The sequence below is a fragment of the Notothenia rossii genome (genome assembly GCF_949606895.1).
Source record: "Notothenia rossii genome assembly, chromosome: 2".
Lineage (NCBI taxonomy): Eukaryota > Metazoa > Chordata > Actinopteri > Perciformes > Nototheniidae > Notothenia > Notothenia rossii.
Window position 1 is genome coordinate 58,150,646 of NC_136904.1, and position 20,240 is coordinate 58,170,885.

General features: G+C 41.4%; 1 protein-coding gene across 1 annotated transcript in view; it reads right to left on the bottom strand.

The window, feature by feature from the left end:
• LOC307029645 (inactive dipeptidyl peptidase 10-like) overlaps positions 1-20,240 on the bottom strand; it is a 287,270-nt gene that overhangs the window by 61,312 nt on the left and 205,718 nt on the right. The window contains exon 6 of the mRNA XM_079665726.1: positions 18,829-18,881. Within this exon, the coding sequence (XP_079521852.1) occupies positions 18,829-18,881 (53 nt within the window). The remainder of the gene's footprint in view (positions 1-18,828; positions 18,882-20,240) is intronic.

The window sequence follows — 20,240 nt, forward strand, 5'->3', positions numbered from 1 at the left end:
GATTATAAGAATATAACAAATGAAATAAAAATAACAATAAACATGTAGTAAAAGTATAAATATAAATCACAAAAATAACACGAGTTACACTCTTATTATTATTCTTACAAATATACATATCTGTGAACAACTTAACATATGTATACATTTAAATGTGCAGGTATCAGAGCAGGAGAAAGTCTTGTCTGCATACAAGTGCATACGTATATATTATGTTCAGTGCAGGTTTTGATGCGTGACATGGTTAACCCTTGAGTTTGCAGCCCAATGGCTACAAGTTTCATTTCATTTCAAACCTTTTTTTATCCAGGTGTATCCCATTGAGATCATTGATCTCTTTTTCAAGGGAGACCTGCTCAAGTAAGTTCCACATGAAACATAAAAACATAAACAGAACAACAAAAGGACATCATACAGCATCTCTACAGGGATTTACAATTTACATAACTATCCACATGAGCAGGTACCAACAGCTTCCGATTGAGTTGCATCCAACCGAGCTTTAAAAACATTTAGTGGCACCAGATTGCTCAGTTTCCATTTAAATTGCAGACTATTCCAAGACAGTGGAGCTGCGCATCTAAAACCTATCTTCCCTAAGACAGTCCTAACAGTTGGCACATTTAATAAAACTAGGGCTTCTATATCGTATAAGGCTTCGCCCTCTAAGGCTATCGCTATTGGGTAAACCCCACTGCACGTGTGCAGCACTGAAAGACTTAATCCACGCCCACCTATGACGTGGGCCCCACCTTCGGGCTCACTTCCGTATAAATAGGAAGTAGGCCCTACAATCCAGTCCCACTTTTCTTCAGCACTCCGTTGCAGAAGCACTGTCAGGCACAAAGCTCTTTTCAGAGCTGTTTACTAAAAAGCAAACATTCCTGTTTCCCCTGGGACCATCCTCCCTCTCCTCCGGACGGGGGAAACAGGGCGTGGGCACAGTGTCAACCCGACATATGAGTTACGACCGGAGCTCACGGTGTGAGTCCTGCCGGGGATTAGAGCACGCAAACTTTTACTCCCACTCCCCAGGTGTCGTGCACTCATTGTGTCCGTCTCCCTCTGGCCCACAGACGCCGGGTCACCGGGTCCCTCTATCCGCCATCACAACTCTGCCGTCGATAGGCGTATTCTCCCGGAGATCATCGGAAAGGCTGCCGCCTAATGAGATCTCCCCTTTCTCCGTCGGCTGTGAGGCAGCAGGGCTCACGGCTCAAACCGGCTGTCTTCAAAACCTGTCGGTTAAGTAGACAGCCCGGGTTTGTTTCCTACAGATGTAGCGATTCATTTCAGACAGTTTGAAACACGAGGGCCGTGATTGGTACGTGATCTGCCCTCGCTCAAGAGAAAACCTCCAGCTTGACTTGAGACTGCCCCCGTGATAGATAAATGTAATTATAATGAAGCCAGCTGCAATGGATCATTGATCCACCAGGGGGTGCAGTGGGGTTCCACACTGGAGCTCATGTGAAATAAAGTCAGATACAGTACGCTGGATGTACAGCGGAAGTTTGTTAAGATCCATATGTCACGGATATCATACTCTGTGCTAAATAAGAGACATGTAATCATTTACAAAACATCACCATGTTGTTATTTAACAAGATAATGTTGTTTAGTCGTAAAAAACGAACAGGAGTAAATGCAGCCTGGCTCTCGATTTTTAATCCTAATTTAATCATCATCTTCACCACGATCATTTATGTTTATGTTCGCCGAATTGACATGAAATCACTGACACATATGAATATACTGTATTCAACTTCAGTAAAACGTTATTAACGAGCCTAAACTCAGTAATTCACTAAAAATATTTATATTTGAATGGAGCCTCGTCGGGAGATCAGGATCCCAAAGCGTGGCGGAGGGATCCTGATCTGCATGACGGTGGCTATTTTCCCCATAAGGAACAAGTCGCTGCAAATTATCCCGAATATTACATGGCCACATTCTCAACAAAGTAACGACATGACTCCCAATATTAATTTAAATGCTTTTATGGATTTAGAATTTTTTTTTATTGATTTAAAAAATAGTTGTATGTATTGATTTAAATTGACATGCATCCGCTAAGAAAAATAGTCTGTTGTTACCGTTTTTTAAACAGTCTGAATGAAACGGCATCTCTCAGCTGTGTATTTATACAACTAATGGCCAATCAACCACAGTTCTCTCCCCCCCGCCTTCCCCCCTGATCTTTCTTCTCCAGCAGCTAAATTAACTGTAGGTTACTCTGAGTGACCATAGACTGTATGTGACAAGCACAGTTAGTGACGTAACAACACCATAAAAGCTGGTGGGTTGAAAGCAATACGTGAGGTAAAAATAACTACAATAATTGTGACTTATTTATTGTGGCTTTTATGTTTTTAGGTATAAAATGTTATGTAATTCAGGCTTATAGTTCACCCTTCTCTAAAAGCCTTCAACAATGACAATATTCATTGTAATTTAATAAATCCTTCCAACACACATTGTAAAAAATAGCCTACTGTAAGTTAAGAAATCATTCCAATATGTACATCTTCTGAAGTAACAACAATAACATTATAAATAGTAACATAGCTGAACATGGTATTGCACATTTATCTTTGAGTGTTACTGACCTGAGATGTTTTTATTACATGAATTAAGGTGACTGAGGCTTTTTAACATACAGGGATGCAAACTCATCAGTTATGAAAAAGGTGACAAGGATCCGAGCCCCCGGCTCCCCCACCCCACGGAATATTGGCTTTAAAATGAGGAATAACAGAGGATATTAGCAGAACAACTAAAGCAGCTGTGTTAATAATAACAGAAACGCCAAAGAGTCACATCTAATAGAAATATATAAAAGCATTTATTTTAAATTGTGTAGCAGTCAGTTTATAATTTTGGCAGCACTGTTGAGCATTTTGAAAATGTATTTTCATGCCTGTGTTCAAGGCTTAGTCTTTTTATCTTTATAGCCACATGGTGTAAAGTAACTAAGTTCATAAACTCAACAAGTACTATACTTGGGCACAATTTTGAGATACTTGTACTTTATTTAAGTATTTCAATATTTTGCTACTTTGTTCTTCTACCCCACTACGGTTCAGAGGTACATGGTGTACTTCTACTCCACTAAATGTATTTAATACCTTTAGTTACTTTACAGATGTGGATGAATGATGTGAAATATAATCAAGTGTTAAATCAGACTTTAGTTCCACCTGGAGCAAATCCACAAGCTACCCTGCAGTATACAAAGTCATTCAAACTAGCTGCACCTTTACAAGCTTTGAGAACACTTTCATGATCAATCATTATAAAACATATCATATATATTATTCAGAAATGGACCAATCTGTACAATGACTACTTTTACTGTCGCTACTTTCACTATATTTTGATGAGAATACTTTTCTACTTTTACTTGAGGAACATTTTGAATGCAGGACTTTTACTGTAACAGAGTATTCCTACACTCTGGTACTTCTACTTTTACTCAAGTACAAGATCTGAGTACTTCTACTTTTACTCAAGTACAAGATCTGAGTACTTCTCCTTTTACTCAAGTACAATATCTGTGTGCTTCCACTTTTACTCAAGTACAAGACCTGAGTGCTTCTACTTTTACTCAAGTACAAGATCTGAGTACTTCTACTTTTACTCAAGTACAATATATATACTTATACCCAGTGGCGGCCGGCCCATAGGGGCGCTAGGGGCGCCGCCCCACCTCTTCCCACATACAAAGAAAAATATTTCAAAAAATATTAAATTAAAAAAAAAATATTTCAAAAAAAAATATTTCAAAAATATATATATTTTATATTTTTTTATTTTTAATGAACAAGGTAAATATCATACAATTGGTATCAGTAAAATGTATAATCTACAATAAAATCTTGTTTAAAATTATGTTACGATGTCTAAAGTTACTGATAAGTCACATGTTTCCTGCCTGGCCTTGCCCTTGGCATTAGTTTATCATTACGGGGCGCTGCCCCCGAGCCAAACAGCAGCAACCAGCACGTTGCAAAAGTCTCAATAGAGAGGCGAAGTCCCTCCCCTTCTGGGAGCCTCCATGGGACCCCGGAAGCGGAAAATTATACATTGAATTCAATGGAGAGAGAAAACGTATCTTTTGATCCCGTTTGAATTGTGCCACGAATGACACATATGATGTTTGTCAATTTAAAATAACATTTTGCAAGTCAAAAAAATTAAAATGTGTCGTAAAACTGTGAAGTAACACATTTTTTTGTGTTAAGCCGCTCAGTGAACTACATGTCTCTGGTCCCGCACAATACGCGTCACCAACACAAAGATGACCGTCACGTTGGCACATTTCACCTCATTCTTTCAGAATGAGAATAAAAGTATAAAACGATGTGAAAATCACTACAAGTCTGGGCACGTTGAGAGCTGTACATACACGAAAGGGGAGTTAGTCGGTTCTGTAAGAGCCAGCATGCGGGACCGGCTTTACAAGGTTTCGGTGAGTAATATGAGTGCAATGTTTAAGGTTAATGTCAGTCAATAAGGAGGAGAATGAAAAAGAAGATGATGAACCACAGACCCGACATATAATGACTGCAGTGTGCAGGGCTGTGTTAATTTATGTTACTGTTATCAATAGCATTAGTTGACTGAGAAAACCGTCAAGAAAAAAAGTTTAGCGATGTTACGAGTCGACTAGCATAATATGAACCACGGCTGTGATTGACAACCTGGACAGCCAGTCAGAAGCTAGAATGCCAACCTAGAGAGCCAATCAGAACCTAGAACGGGTGTACTGTATACGGGTGTGTATGCTGTGGATAACATTAGTGTTCACAAGAACAAGGTACACTCCCGTGTTTTGTTTTAGTTGCTCTTCAGATTGAAGCGGCCAGTTTTATATCGACTATATGTGTGATCTCCTTTTTACATCTCGTTGTGTCATTTGAGTTTATTTGCTGTGTGTAGATTCAAGGATTTTGGTTATCTTGTCAATTTGTTTGGTTATCTAGGCACAGCTGTGTGTGACTCCCTCTGGTACACTGGTATGTTTTCCTAATGTAGAGAGCATTGATTAATTCATAAACTACACACTAAGTCTAGATCCTGACCAAATCCTTTTTTGTTGACCAAATGTTTTTCAAAAATGTAATACACATTTAAAAAAATACAATGTACAATCACAACCAATACAACACAAATTACAAAAAATTCAGAAAAAACAAACAACAACAATCAGACAAGAGGACAAAACTATGGAAAAATAAACCCTCCCACCCCCAGATCTGGACCATCCTTGTATTGCTCATTCAATCTATTATAGCATGTTAACAAACATGGTACTTACTTTATTTGTACAGATCTACATGGGAGAGGATGGTGTGATGCAGAGCGCTGTCTGTGGTTGTGCACGGGGGATGTACAAATGCAGCCACGCTGCAGCATTGGCAATATTTGCCATGTGGCAGATCAGCTCCACAGAAGTTGAGTGCCAGTGGAGGAAGCCTGGCACTTCAAAAGTAGTCCAGCCGGTGTCTCAACTCTACCAACAGCAAGAGGAGACATACAACCCACTGGCCAGAGACATCGCCACTGAGGAAGTAGACTTGTTCAGGTCTGCACTGAGGGGCGCAGCGTGGCATGGCATGGCTTTTGTCACCTGAGCCAGAGCTACAGCCTCAACATCAGGCCATTTTCAACGTGCCGGAGCTGGTGAAGGAGCGTGGGGGTCGGGGGCTTGAGGCAATTCTTGCCTCAATGCGACTGAGCAGAGACCAGCAAGCTGCCATCCAGACAGCCACCGTAGGACAGCGGACAAATCCTCAGTGGCAGTTACACAGGCAGGGCAGGTTGACAGCCAGCAATTTTGGTGCTGTGCTGAGGTCGGGACTTTCATCCACTCCATGCGCGTCCCTCATGAAGAGGGTGCTTGGGGGGTACAATTTAGACGGAGTCATGGCTGTCAACTGGGGAGTTTTAAACGAGGTGTGTTTGGCCAGTGTGTTTGGCCTTTTAAGTGTGACACATATGTAGTGATAAATGCTTCACCTGACCACTGTTCCTAAATAAAAAAAGTTTTCTGCATCGTCAGTCATTTTTTCCAAATAATTACCAATATTTCACAAATTCTTCATGTCAACGTAAGAGCACAGCTGTATGTTGAGTGTCAGCTTTGCTTGGTTCATCTTACTGGGGGGCAGCTACATGGATGTCGGTGCAGTCCACAATCATTTTGCAGTTGAAGGCAGAATGAATTTATTATTGACTCAGAATGAAGCACAACTTCATGGCATACAATACATTGACTTTATTTGTAATTGTGTAAAAAAAATAAAGCATTTATTAGCAAGCAGGACCTGCAGGAACAGAGAATGGTGATGGATGGAGCTGGGAAGAGAGAAGAATAAAGAAAACAGATCAACTTTATTATCGGATATTAAAAATTCAATTTCAAAACAAGTTGCCGCTCCTACAGTTTTCTAGTATGTAAAGATTATTTCACATGACCTATGCAAAATATCACACTCAATACATGTGTCTCTCTGGGGGGTGCATTGTGCCTTTGATGTATATAAATAATATACCATAACCAAATACTATTACGTACAGTGGAAATCAGGTTGCCAGAGCAGGTCAGTCCAGTGTGCATGTTCCTCAGGGTCTCAGCAGTTACAGGTGAGGTAAAGAAAATAAAAGAGAAAAAGGTCAGTAACAACACTTTAAAGTAACAACACTGAATAATTATCTATTTTAATAATTTTCTCTCAGTAATCACTCAACTACTGTCTTTCCAACCAACAGATTGACTCACCCTCACTGTCATCACAATGACACATGTCCAGAAGAATGTCATGCAAAGCTCCTTGCCTGCCTGCCTTCCTTCGACTCTCCCTGAACTGCTTCCTTAGCACCCGGTGGAGGGCGCAGTAGGCCACTCTTCAAATGTTTCACGAAATACTTACCATGATGACTACTCTTACTGTTTAACATTTTGGTGTACTTCATGTAATAAAATAATAACTTAATGGTAAGGCTACTAAAAATGACAAGGCTAAGTAATGTAATGCTAACTAACGTGCTCGCTACTCGTCGCTACTAGCTAGGTAGCTAACGTGACTATGTTCCATGCACAACATGTATATTACCTATGATATTACCTGATATGTCTGATCCAGCGACTCCTGGTCCTTTCATAAGAGGGGATGCGATAGAACGAGCAAGTGGTATGATCACTTTTGTGATTACAACATGGTACAAAGCACACAGGCATCTTGTAAAAGTGAATTTATTGGAGCAATCTCTTATATTTATTGGAGGGAATAAATCAGTTATGAAATCTTCTTCTTCGCTTTAATTACGAGTCGCAACCACTTGGAGCATTATCGCCTGTGACATCACATGCGCGACCCAGAATGGGATTTGGGATTTGTAGTCTTTGTAGTCGCGTATTTTTCATAGTCTTATATTTCAACAGTTTTACACCAAAATGTGACTTTTTTGACATGGAAATGATTGTTTAAGATTGACAAACATCATATGTGTAGCTCGTGGCACAATTCAAACGGGATCAAAAGATACGTTTTCTCTCTCCATTGAATTCAATGTATAATTTTTCGCTTCCGGGGTCCCATGGACCGGAAGTAGATGGGCGTGACTTCGCCTCTCTATAGTAAACTGTGCCGCCGAAACATAATTTCAGCCAATCAGCGCCGTCAAATATTTTGGTCAAGAGGGTGCTCACTCGGCGCCCACGTTGCTTACGTGCGTTGACGTGAGTTGTTTTTTAGACTCGTGAGGAACTGTAACGCAGTCTATGGGGAGCCGTGACGTCATCTTCAATGAGCTCCCCAGAAAAACAACACAGCTGTTAGCTCTTAGCACTCAGAGCTCACAGCTCTTCATATCTGTTCAGAAACTAGACACAAGTTAAACAAGTACAAACCACATACTGTCTGTGTCACGGCGAATACAGTCGCTGGTTTATTTATGTCTGTATAGGCCGTTGTTGTGAGTGTGGACGGTCGGAGCATTTACAACTTTAGCTTAGCCAAATCTCCATTAGAAAATACGCATTTTAAAAGGTTTTTCGCCTGCCGTCTGTCTGCAGACTTGTCAAAGCCTTAATTCATGATTTTTGTGAGATGGATCTATGATACTGGACAGTTTTTGTTTTATTCTCATCTAAAAACAGGGATGATAGCCCATATATGAGGCTTCAAAGGTCTTTTATTTTGAAACTGTACATCAGAATGTCCTGATTTTTCCTGAGTGACTACATGGGGTGTCCTGCTATCACCCTGGAGTGAGATGGATCTATGATACTGGACAGTTTTTGTTTTATTCTCATCTAAAAACAGGGATGATAGCTCATATATGAGACTTCAAAGGTCTTTTATTATGAAACTGTACATCAGAATGTCCTGATTTTTTCTGAGTGACTACATGGGGTGTCCTGCTATCACCCTGGAGTGAGATGGATCTATGATACTGGATAGTTTTGGTTTTATTCTCATCTAAAAACAGGGATGATAGCTCATACAATAGAGATTTCAAAGGTCTTTTATTTTGAAACTCTACATCAGAATGTCCTAATTTTTTCTGAGTGACTAGATGGGATGTCCTGCTATCACCCTGAAGTGAAATGAGTCTTTGATACTGGACAGTTTTAGTTTTATTCTCATATAAACACAGAGGGATGATTTTTTTTTACTCTACCGTAATGCATAGGATATTCGCGCACCGCAATATCACGTGAGGGCTGGCTTGACTAGGTTTTCCCGAGTGGAGGCTGGCTTGACCGCAGTTAGTTTAGCATTCCCGACTCAGCCTGGTTGTTCCTGGCCCTAGAACCACGATTTTATGGGGCCATTACATCACCAGAAGTCCCAATTTAAGGGGTAATTTCTCCCCAAAAAAATGTTTTTACTCACTATATCAACAGCCCCACCAAAAATATTTTCCACCAGCCGCCACTGCTTATACCACCTCTGTTTATAGTCTATGAAAACTATTAGAAATAGAAGGCTAAAGCTAACGTTAGCAGATAGTGACAATGTATGCTAGCTAGCTAGCTAGCTCAACGATTCCTTAAATAATATTGCCACAGAAAAACTTTTCAGTTCACATCACGCTCTGCCGCTCCAACAGGGAGCTCTGCTCTGAACACCTTAACGGCCCGTTCTAACAGCTGTTCACCAGCGGTCCAGTCTGTGCCACAGTGACTCCGGACGCACAGTTAATATTAACGAACGCACCCGTAGGTAATGTAGCTGCTGAAGCTAGACCATCATGTCGGAGCAGCAGAGCCTTATTATACTATATCCACCATGAGCAGAGCCGACAGGCAGGAAGACTCGAGCACACACCTCGCACTTCATTATAATATATATAAAAAAGAACACCATGCGTGTCATGATGGCACATAACAGCTCACGGCCGCAGATTACTCCGGGTCCCAGCCCCCCCCATACCCCAAAAATATTTTTATTGCAGATCTACATGAATCACACAAACGACCTATTTTGGATTCAAACCGGCGAATTTCGCCGAAAGGTTACAAGTTTGCATCACTTAACATAGACAGAGCACAACTGAAACATAACATCTGAAACGATGTAACAACATAATACACTTGTGGGGATGCAGCTTGGGATGTGAGGAGTGAGGGACACGGCTTAGAACGGGCGTGTCACCTGGCAGGACAGGAGAGTGTGTGCACCATTCTGCCTTGATCTATGAATTCATGTCCGTGACACTCACTGCTGCCCACAGCTGTTTTATAGAAGGAAAACCTCCTTCACTTCATGAAAGCGTTTTAACCACACACACCTCTACACACACATGACGGGTGTTATTTTCCCCATAAGGAACAAGTCGCTGCAAATTATCCCGCTTATTACATGGCCACATTCTCAACAAAGTAACGACATGACTCCCAATATTAATTGAAATGCTTTTATTGATTTAGAAAATGTTTTTATTGAATTAAAAAATAGTTGTATTGATTTAAAAAATAGTTGTATGTATTGATTTAAATTGACATGCATCCGCTAAGAAAAATAGTCCGCTGTTACCGTTTTTTAAACAGTCTGAATGAAATGGCAGCTCTCAGCTGTGTATTTACACAACTAATGGCCCATCAACCACAGCTCTCTCCCCCCATCCCCCCCTGACCTTTCTTCTCCAGCAGCTAAATTAACTGTAGGTTACTCTGAGTGACAAGCTTACAGTTAGACACAACACTGTCATTGCAAGTGACCCTCAGTTAGTTGACTTTTATGTTCAACTGCTAAATTCGTTTCTGATAAAAAAGGGCTTCTACTGTACCTAATTACCTTAACACTAGAACCGCCAGAGGTTTTTGTATAGGCCTACCTAAACCTGTCAAATCCCGCTATTAGAATGCAATTTTTAACAACATAGGGTGCTTCATAACACACTTTCAGGAAAAGTCACAGACTGGGAGACTTTAATATTTTATTGAAAAAAGGTTACATTGCACACACACAACACACATCACACAAATTGACCCGATTGGCGGTTCTAGTGTTAAATAAACTCACTAATTAATTAAACCAGTTCAATACACATTATTCTTATTCTTATCATTCTTTATGAGCGCTGAAGTAGTCTTAAAATCAGATCTGTTTTTTAAATGAAATTTGACGGCAGGCAGTTAACTCTGATCACCTATGATAAATGTGCCACACCTAATCTGGCCATTCTGCCACAGAGGTCTCTCAATACAAATCAAACTGTAGACGGTGTGAAAGCACCTATTGTTTTAAATAATGGTCGGAAGACTATATATTATTGAATTACAAGATTAGATATACTTTAGTTGATCTAAAATATTGATGTGTTCAAATGCTCAAATGCTTCAAAATACAACTGAAAGTCTATGAAACTTTTCTTTCTGTATTTGTGAATGAAGCGCCATCTCCTGGTTAAAACTTGAAATTGAAAATCTGGCAATGCCCTCTTGGAAAATAGTGGGAGGGCTTAACATTCCTCTATACTGGTTTTAGGCATGTCGTAGGCAGGAAGCTGTAAGCTGGAGTCTGAAATTCAGTGCTACATCTGTATGTCACATATGTGCCTCCTACACACACCTCCGCTCATTCCTCAAGCAGGTTTGAGCGTGAACCTCAAGGTCCGGTTTACGAGTCTTCTCCTAAACGGCAACATGATGAGAGCCGCTGTGCAATACAGCAAGTGGAGGTGCATAAGCCAGCTGTTTGCTACCTGTCGATTAGCAGACAGCGGGGCTCGCCGTTTGAGCCGGCTGTAACCTGTTGGTTGGCGCGACAGCAGAGCTTGCGGCACAAGCCAGCTGTAATTAACCAGTCGGTTATTAGACAACAGGGCTTGACGTTAAACCTGATGCTCCTAACCTGTCGGTTATAGCAGCACAGTTTTTCCTCTGTCCCAGATGTGCCTGTACTACACACGGTCGTAATGAGCCTAGGGCTGTTATTACGCACTGTGTGAATAGAATTGCACACACCGCCGCTCATTCCTCAGCAGGTTTGAGCGTGAACGTTCCTCAATGTCCAGTTTAAGAGCCTTCTCCTAAACAGAGACAGGATGAGAGCCGGTGTGAGATGCAGTGTGTGGAGGCCTCCTCGCAGCCTTTTCGGTCCGGGCCCCTCTTGGGCTGCTTCACGGGCAACGGCAGCGAGGGCTCTGGTGTGGCTCGTCACCATGACAACCACAGCACATCCAGAGCATGTCGCGCGCTCTCAGAGTATTACTCAGAGTGGCGACGCGTGTGTTCGATGGACAGATGGATAATAATAAGCAGCAAGGCCCACCGGGTAAGCCGGATGCCCCTAACCTGTCGGTTATAGGCAGCATGGCTCGCTGCATAACCGGCTGTCTTTAAAACCTATTGGTTTTTAGGCAGCTCTGATTTTTTTCCTCTGTCCCAAACCTACCTCCTACACACGTCGTAATGAGCCACGAGTGCCATTATTACAGTGTGGACAGCACTGCACACACCTCCGCTCATCCCTCAGGGGTGTTGAGCGTGAACGCACCTTAAATGTCCGGTTTACGAGCCTTCTCGTGTCATAAGGAGAGCTTGTGTGAAATGCAACGTCTGGAGGGCTCTGGCGTGGCTCGTCACCATGACAACCACAGCACATCCAGAGCAGGTTCGCGCCTTGAGTGACGGCGCGTGTGTTAGATGGACAGAGGGAAGTTAATATGCAGCAAGGCTCCCCGGTTAAGCCGGCTGCCAATAGCCTATTGGTTACTTGGCAACATGGCTCGCTGCCTAAGCCGGCTGGTTTTTTTAAACTTATCGGTTAATAAAACAGCAGGGCTTGCTATTAAAATCCGTCTATCTTAAACTTTTTGGGTTTAGGCAGCATGGATTTTTCCTCTGTCTCAGACACCTCCTACCCACGGTCGTAATAAGCCCACGGAGGGCCATTGTTACGCATTGTGTGGACAGCACTGCACACACCTCCGCTCATCCCTTAGTGGTGTTGAGCGTGAATGCGTGGTTTACGAGTATTCTCCTAAACGACGACATAACGAGAGCCTGTGTGAAATGCAGCGTGTGGAGGGCTCTGGCGTGGTTTGTCACCAACCACAGCACATCCAGATAAAGTACACCCGGCGCTATCAGAGTACTGTATGGTACTCAGGGTAGCGGCGCGTGTTTCTGATGGACAGATGGATGAGCAGGCGGATGGGCAGAGGGTAGTCTCTGCAGTTCGCCTCTCCCCCCCGCAGTTCTACGGGATACAGGGAATCCTGTCATCCCAGGAACAGTGTCTCGCGCTCCATGCAGAGCGGCAGGAACTCAGGTTAAAGAAAGCCTTTTTCCAGGGTTCCTCAAGGGTTAGAAAATCGGGGTTTTTACTCCCCCTATTTTCTGGTCCCGAAGGAGACGGGGCGGCGGGAATGAGACCCATCCTCGATCTGTCAGTGTCCAACAAGGGAATGGCCTTTTCCCATGCTGACGATCAAACAGGTGCTGGGGTGTGTTCACCAGGGAGGTTCACATCCAAAGTCCTGAAGGATGCTTACCTCCACGTAACCATCATCCCGAAACACAGCAAATTCCTGCGTTTCTCATTCCTGGCTCCACGCACTTTTTTCAAAGTGGATGGAGACGGTTGGAGCAGCTACTCAGAATGGGGATGAGAGAGTTATTTTACCTGGCTCACTCCAGGGAGGAAGCGGTTTTTCTCAGACGATACAGCTCGTATCTCATCTGTCAAACCTGGGTTTTCATTATCAACTGGAAGAAGAGCTGTCCTATTCCCTCCCAGACATTTAACTGGGATTGGAATTGAACTCAGCCCGCATGAGAGCGCGACTCTCACAGCAGAGAGTGGAGAAAGTGACAGCTCTCCTCCGGTGCAGCTGTTAACCTGTCGGTTAGCAGGCAGCACGGTTTTTCCTCTGTCCCAGATGTGCCTATACTACACACGGTCGTAATGAGCCCAGGGCTTTTATTACGCACTGTGTAAATAGCACTGCACACACCTCCGCTCATTCCTCAGCAGGTTTGAGCGTGCAACGCGCCTCAATGTCCAGTTTATGAGCCTTCTCCTAAAGAGACAGGATGAGAGCCGGTGTGAGATGCAGTGTGTGGAGGCCCCCTCGCAGCCTTTTCGGACCGGGCTCCTCTTGGGTTGCTGCTTTTTTTGTTTTTTGTTTTCTTAGTTATGTTCTCTGTATTTTATATGTTTGTGTTATGTATTATGTGTAACGTTGCTGCCTTCTTGGCCAGGTCAGCATTGTAAATGAGATTTTATCTCAATGCTTTTTATCTGGTTAAATAAAGGTTAAATAAAAAAAATTAAAATAAAATATTGCCCTTTTGTTTCTCCTCCCCTGCCCGGCTGTTTCTCGTCTCGTGATTACCCCTCCCTGTATTTAGTCTTGTCTCTTCCTGTGTTCAGTGTTGGTTCGTCATTTGTTGTTGACTGAGTTCACCGGTGAGTGTTCTGTTGGTCCGATATTTTATCCTTGAAATAAAGGTATAATCAGTTTTATCTGCATTTGGGTCCTGCTTCCTTCACTCTACCGTAAGTTACACTTTGTATTTGAAAATGTACCAGTGACTGAGCCTCCTTAGATTTAGCGAAGGCAAACCAGCCCTTGCATACAGGGTACAGTGATGGGTTAATGCTTTACAGTTTGTCACAAATCTCAGTGCACTGTGATACGCAGCATCTAACTTGACCAGGCAATTGGCAGGTGCATTCATATAAATCAAATCACCGTAGTCCAGCAAAGGTAAAAAGGTCACAGTGACTAGCCTTTTCCTGGCCTCAAGCGAGAAACAGGACTCGTTCCTGTAGAAGAAACCTAGCCTAACCCTCCGCTTTTTAAGCAGGTTATTGACATGATGTTTAAAAGTGAGACAATCATCGAGCCAGATACCAAGGTATTTGTAACAGGTAACCACTTCAAGTACTTGTCCTTGCATAGTAACAATATTTAAAACAGGCTTTGGTGTCTTTTTAGCTTTTGAAAAGAGCATTACCTTGGTTTTATCAACATTTAAAAGAAGCTTTAGTTCAGAGAGCTGAGTTTGAATAATGTTAAAAACAGCTTGCAATTCAACAACAGCCTCCTTAATGGAGGGACCTGCACAGTACACCACGGTATCGTCCGCATAAAAATGTAAGGTTGATCCATCAATATTTTCCCCTAAACTATTGATGTAGATGGAGAATAAAAGTGGACCTAAAACAGAACCTTGAGGAACACTATTTGCAATGTTTAACCACTCAGAAGTGAGCCCATCAAAATGAACACATTGGGACCTTTCAGAGAGGTAGTTCACAAACCACCCCACTGCATGGCTGGAAATGCCAATACTGAGTAGCCTCTGCTTTAAGATGCGATGATCGACGGTATCAAACGCTTTGGACAGGTCAATAAATAGAGCTGCACAACTCTGCTTATTATCTAAAATACTCGTAATGTCATTCACCACTTTCATTGTGGCAGTGATGGTGCTATGTTGCTTTCTGAAGCCTGACGGATGTTTAGACAGGATGTCATTGGTACATAAAAACACCTTTACCTGTTCACTCACTAGGCGTTCGAGCACATTCGCCAGAACTGATAATTTAGAGATGGGCCTATAATTATTTAATAAAGTGGCCTCCCCACCTTTTAGTAGAGGCAGGACATACGCTGACTTCCACAATTTTGGAATTGTGTTTGTGCTGAGGGAGAGGTTAAAAAGAGTAGTGAGAGGTGGAGCAATAAAATCTGAAGCTATCTTTAAAAAGAAAGGTTCTACGTTGTCCGGGCCAGCCGGTTTCTTAGGATCTAACTTGGTTAAAGCTTCACGAACAACATCGACAGCAAAAGGAGTAAAACTAAAAGGGTTTTCCAAAACACGTTTTTCAGAGTCACAGACTGTGGTGTTCACAGAAGCAGAGTTAGTGACAGAATCAAACAGGGAGCCACAGGACACAAAATGCTCATTAAAACAATTTAACATGGTGGTCCTGTCCGATATAGAGCCAGATGCTGTGGTAAGGCACGGAGGTAGCTCATTACGGATATCACCGTTATCATTTGGATATTTCCAAAATGTTCCAGGATTATTCAGGTTCTTTGTGGTAACTGACAGATAATACTTAGACTTAGCACTTTTGATTTGTGATGTGAAGCTATTTCTTAGCTGCCTAAAACGCAGCCATTCTACCTCTGAGCCTGATTTCCTAGCCTTTGCCCAGGCCTTGTTTCTCTCATGTAGGAGACTAGATAATTCAGCAGAAAACCAAGGATTGTCTCGTCCCTTTACTTTAAATGTATGCAGGGGTGCATGTCTATCTATAATTTCCATAAAACCAAGATAAAAATAAGACCATGCAGTTTCTATATCAGCCCACAGATCGATTTTACCCAAATCAAAATCAAACAGATCATGTAAAAAACCCTGCTCCACAAAATGTTTTTTGTCTCTCTTACTGATAATGCGAGGTTTACCCTTTTGGACCTTAGCGTCCCTAATTGTGGCTACAGCACAGTGATCACTCAGATCATTTGCAAATACTCCCACAGATTAGTATTTGTGCGGAACATTAGTTAAAATGAGATCAATTAGGGAGGATTATTTTGGGACTTAATGTTAGGGCGAGTAGGACTGTCAACAATCTGAGTAACATTTAAAGAGATACAAAGGTTTTTAAAATCCTCTGACACAGAAGTTAACCAGTCCCAATTAAAATCACCAAGCAGCACTATTTCCTTGTAGTGAAGTTGAGATAAAAGTTTTGCCAATGAAGATAAAGAGTCCTTGACAGCTGAGGGGGGTCTGTAGCAGCCCACCACCATGACCTGTTGACCCTTTGCTACTTCGATATTTAAGGCTAAAGATTATAGTTGTTTACTAATAGATTTGTTGTCATCGTGTTTTGACAATTGTGTTTTTACTTTATAATGTGTATACATGTTTTGTTTCTTTAATAGCATATAATAGTCTAATATAGTGTATACTCACTTATTCTGTAAATGTTTAGATTGTGTATTCGGTAGATACTCTCTTTATGTTATGTTTTTATTTCATGTGAAATGCCTTGGCTTTTTAACATGCTACTGTACCAAACAATTCCCCAATATGGGATCAATAAAGTGTATACAATCTAAAATAATTTAATCTCTAGGACATTGTGCTTATTCAATTTCTTTAGACAGTTTCTTTATGTTTTATAGACCAAACTATCAATCAAGAAAATACTTGTTGAATTAATCATTGATCGAAAAGTACTTGGAGCTGTAATATACAAATGTTATCTCAAAATGAAATAGGGGGAGATAATTTAGTATGTATTGAGGGGCAAAGCCATGCTGTTGCAACCCTGTGGCAGATTTCCCTGTGTCGTAACACACACTCTTGGTCCATCATAACAGTGAGGCAGGGTTGAAATGAGCTCCAGCTGGCAGCCTCTATGATCACAGAGATGACCAGGATAAATCAAACATATAGTGGAGACCCGAAATGGCACATTATCTGAGGAATGTATCACAAAGTTTCCCAGAATCACACTTTGGTTTAAGAAGTTAAAATGATCTCCCATGATCAGCAGGAAACCTGCCCGTCCATGAGCGGGAAGGATCTGCATCATGAGTGGGATCAGCCCTTGATATTCTAAAGACCCCCCTGTAAAGCAGCAGGAAGCTACAGAATGTCAGCTGATCTACTGATAATGAACATACTCCATCAAACTGAGGATACACTCCTTTTTTGTCTAAAAGTGTTTATGGAAAGATTTTGCTTCAGCTGAAGCCTCTCTACGGAGCTGAAGCAGGGCCAAACGTTTTGATCATTTGAAAAAATGTAATGTATCTGAAAGTTCAAGTTTTGATCCTGAACTTTGAGAAGTACAATTATGTGTTCATATACAAAATAAATTGTATTATAATTGTATTATACCATTTTTTTGAATTAATACATTTTTTCATATTTCACTTTTATCTATATTTTTGTGCAGATTATATGCTTTTCGGGTTCAATGTTGTTATCTTCTCAACCATGCAGCATGCAGTAACCACACTTGTAGAGATCAAGATGAAGATGTGCGTGGTCCAAGCTAAGTTGGAAAAGAGATGGATCTTGCATTACATTACATGTTATTTAACTTCAAGACAACAGGGGGCAATTTGGTGTTTAGAGTCTTCGAAACATTGACCCTCTGATTGGTTAACACTTTTTTACGCTATGCACCAAAGTCAGCCTTCACAGCTGGAATATGGTCTTTGGATTTACACAACTGAAGTGTTCAGCTCGCCAGAACCCTGCAGTCACTATTCCGCGTGCATTGCAGGAAACCAAATGAATAAACTTTAAGTGAGCCAACTTCATCTCCAAAATTGATCTCCTTAATTGACTCATATCTAGGATTTTTTTTTATAGCAGATGTTTTCAAACAGTGATGTCTATTACACATAGGATAGTTTCCCAATATTTGATCACTTTTTATATTTATTATCGCTTTTCTATTATCTTTAACTTTAACTTTAATGTGCAATGTCTTGTTTAAATGCTGCTTTGATAAAACAATTTCCTAAATTTGAATAATAAAGTACATGTATTGTAATCTAGAAGTACTGATTTAACCAAAAGCAAGATCTATTCCAAAACCTAACTACATTTATTTTTTTCTTCTAATCCTAACATTCCCCGTTTCAGCTGCAACTGTTCAACATGAAATGACACCAGTAAGCCAGCTCACACTGTCCGCTCCTCGAGCGGAGCAACGAGCCCCGCAACGTCCCGCCAACACAGCACCCAGACTAAAATAATCGTGGCTTGATATTGAGTAAGAACATGTTTTTATGAACCCTACAGCTTCCGGTCTTCCAAGACCCGACTGGACAAAAAGACGTGCTGCAGTCACGAAACATACTAGGCTACCAATAGAAATACATTTTAAAATCATTCTATGTGACATGAAAAAAAGGGTGAACACGAATCACTAGATTAAATGTTGTGACTATAACACGAAATGCAGTGAGACTGGTTTGGTAACTACTGGTGTCCTTTTCTGGTTGCTAATAAACACCATTGTAACACATAAACACACATCAGAGCACATTGGGCTCACGGGGGGTGCAGGAGCTCCAACAAGGCGTGTAGGACAGAGAGTGAATACACATACTATACAGAGATGCTGTCTGAGAAACCAAAGTGAGTTTGGAACATTGAACAATGTCAATGTGTTCAAGTATACCTCAACAATGGAATTATGATCAGTAGAAATGGCCATGACATGGGACCTTTAATCATCTAGACTAGAGGCTCTGAGTACTTCTTCCACACTTTTGTTTGTAGCACAGGCTGCCTCACAGCTGCTGCAGGACACAAACACTCACCGTGTGTGAATGTTGTAGATACTGTAGGAGGCCATGTAGGAGTGGCGGTAAACCTGCAGCAAAATAAACAGAGTGAGAGAGAGAGATTAAATTATGACTGACTGAAACAGTAACAGAGCGGCCGCATATGGCAAGCCATTGGAGTATTTTTTCCATATCCTTGATATCAGACGACAGCTGCATACACTAGTTGGCTCTTTGATTTCACTTGTTAGATATATGGTCAAAATAGTGTGGCACTCTGCTTTACTAGTTAAATAAAACATTATACTAGTCACTCTTTTTCAGCAACTAGTGGCTATGGCAAGCCATTTGAGTATTTATTCAATTTCCTTGATATCAGACGGCAGCGGCCTACACTAGTTGGCTCTTTGATTTCACTTGTTAGATATATGCTCAAACTAGTTAGGCACTCTGCTTTACTAGTTAAATAAAACATTACACTAATCGCTCTTTTTCAGCAACTAGTGACACTTTTGTCCGACTAGTTACCACGTATGCCTTACTAGTGACGCCAGGAGCAGCACTAGTAACGCCCATGTCCCAACTTGTAAGCTTTTTGAAGAACTAGTGACCCTCTGACCGTACTAGTGACGCTAAAAGTCTTACAAGTTAACTAGTGTGCTGCAAAAGCTCTGACATGTTAACTAGTTACACAAAAGAAGCACAACTAGTTAACTAGTGGCATACATTTGTCTGCACTAGTTAACTAGTAGCACCCATAATCACTCACTAGTTAACTAGTAAAGGCAAAATGTTCACTGGTTAACTAGTTGACGCCCCTTTTGACCTTACTAGTTAACTAATGGGGCTCAAAATGTCAACTAGTTAACTAGTGAACCTTTTGCCTTTATTAGTTAACTAGTGAGTGATTCTGGGTGCTACTAGTTAACTAGTGCAGATAAATGTATGCCACTAGTTAACTAGTTCTGCTTCTTTTTTGTAACTAGTTAACATGTCAGAGCTTTTGCAGCACACTAGTTAACTTGTAAGAATTGTAGGGTCACTAGTACGGTCAGAGGGCCACTAGTTCATCAAAAAGCGTACAAGATGGGACTTTGGTGCTACTAGTGCTGCTCCTGGCGTCACTAGTAAGGTTTATGTGGTAACTAGTCGGACAAAAGTGCAATTAGTTGCTGAAAAAGAGCGACGAGTGTAATATTTTATTTAGCTAGTAAAGCAGAGTGCCAAACTAGTTTGACCATATATCTAACAAATTAAATCAAAGAGCCAACTAGTATAGGCAGCTGCCGTGTGATATCAAGGATATGGAATAAATACTCAAATGGCTTCCCATGGCCGCAGTGCCACAGATAACAACATCATGACACAAAATGAAAAGGAAGAAGGCATCACATGAAGCAGGCTGCTGCTGCTCTGGCTAATATAATCACTACACAATGCAATTTGGA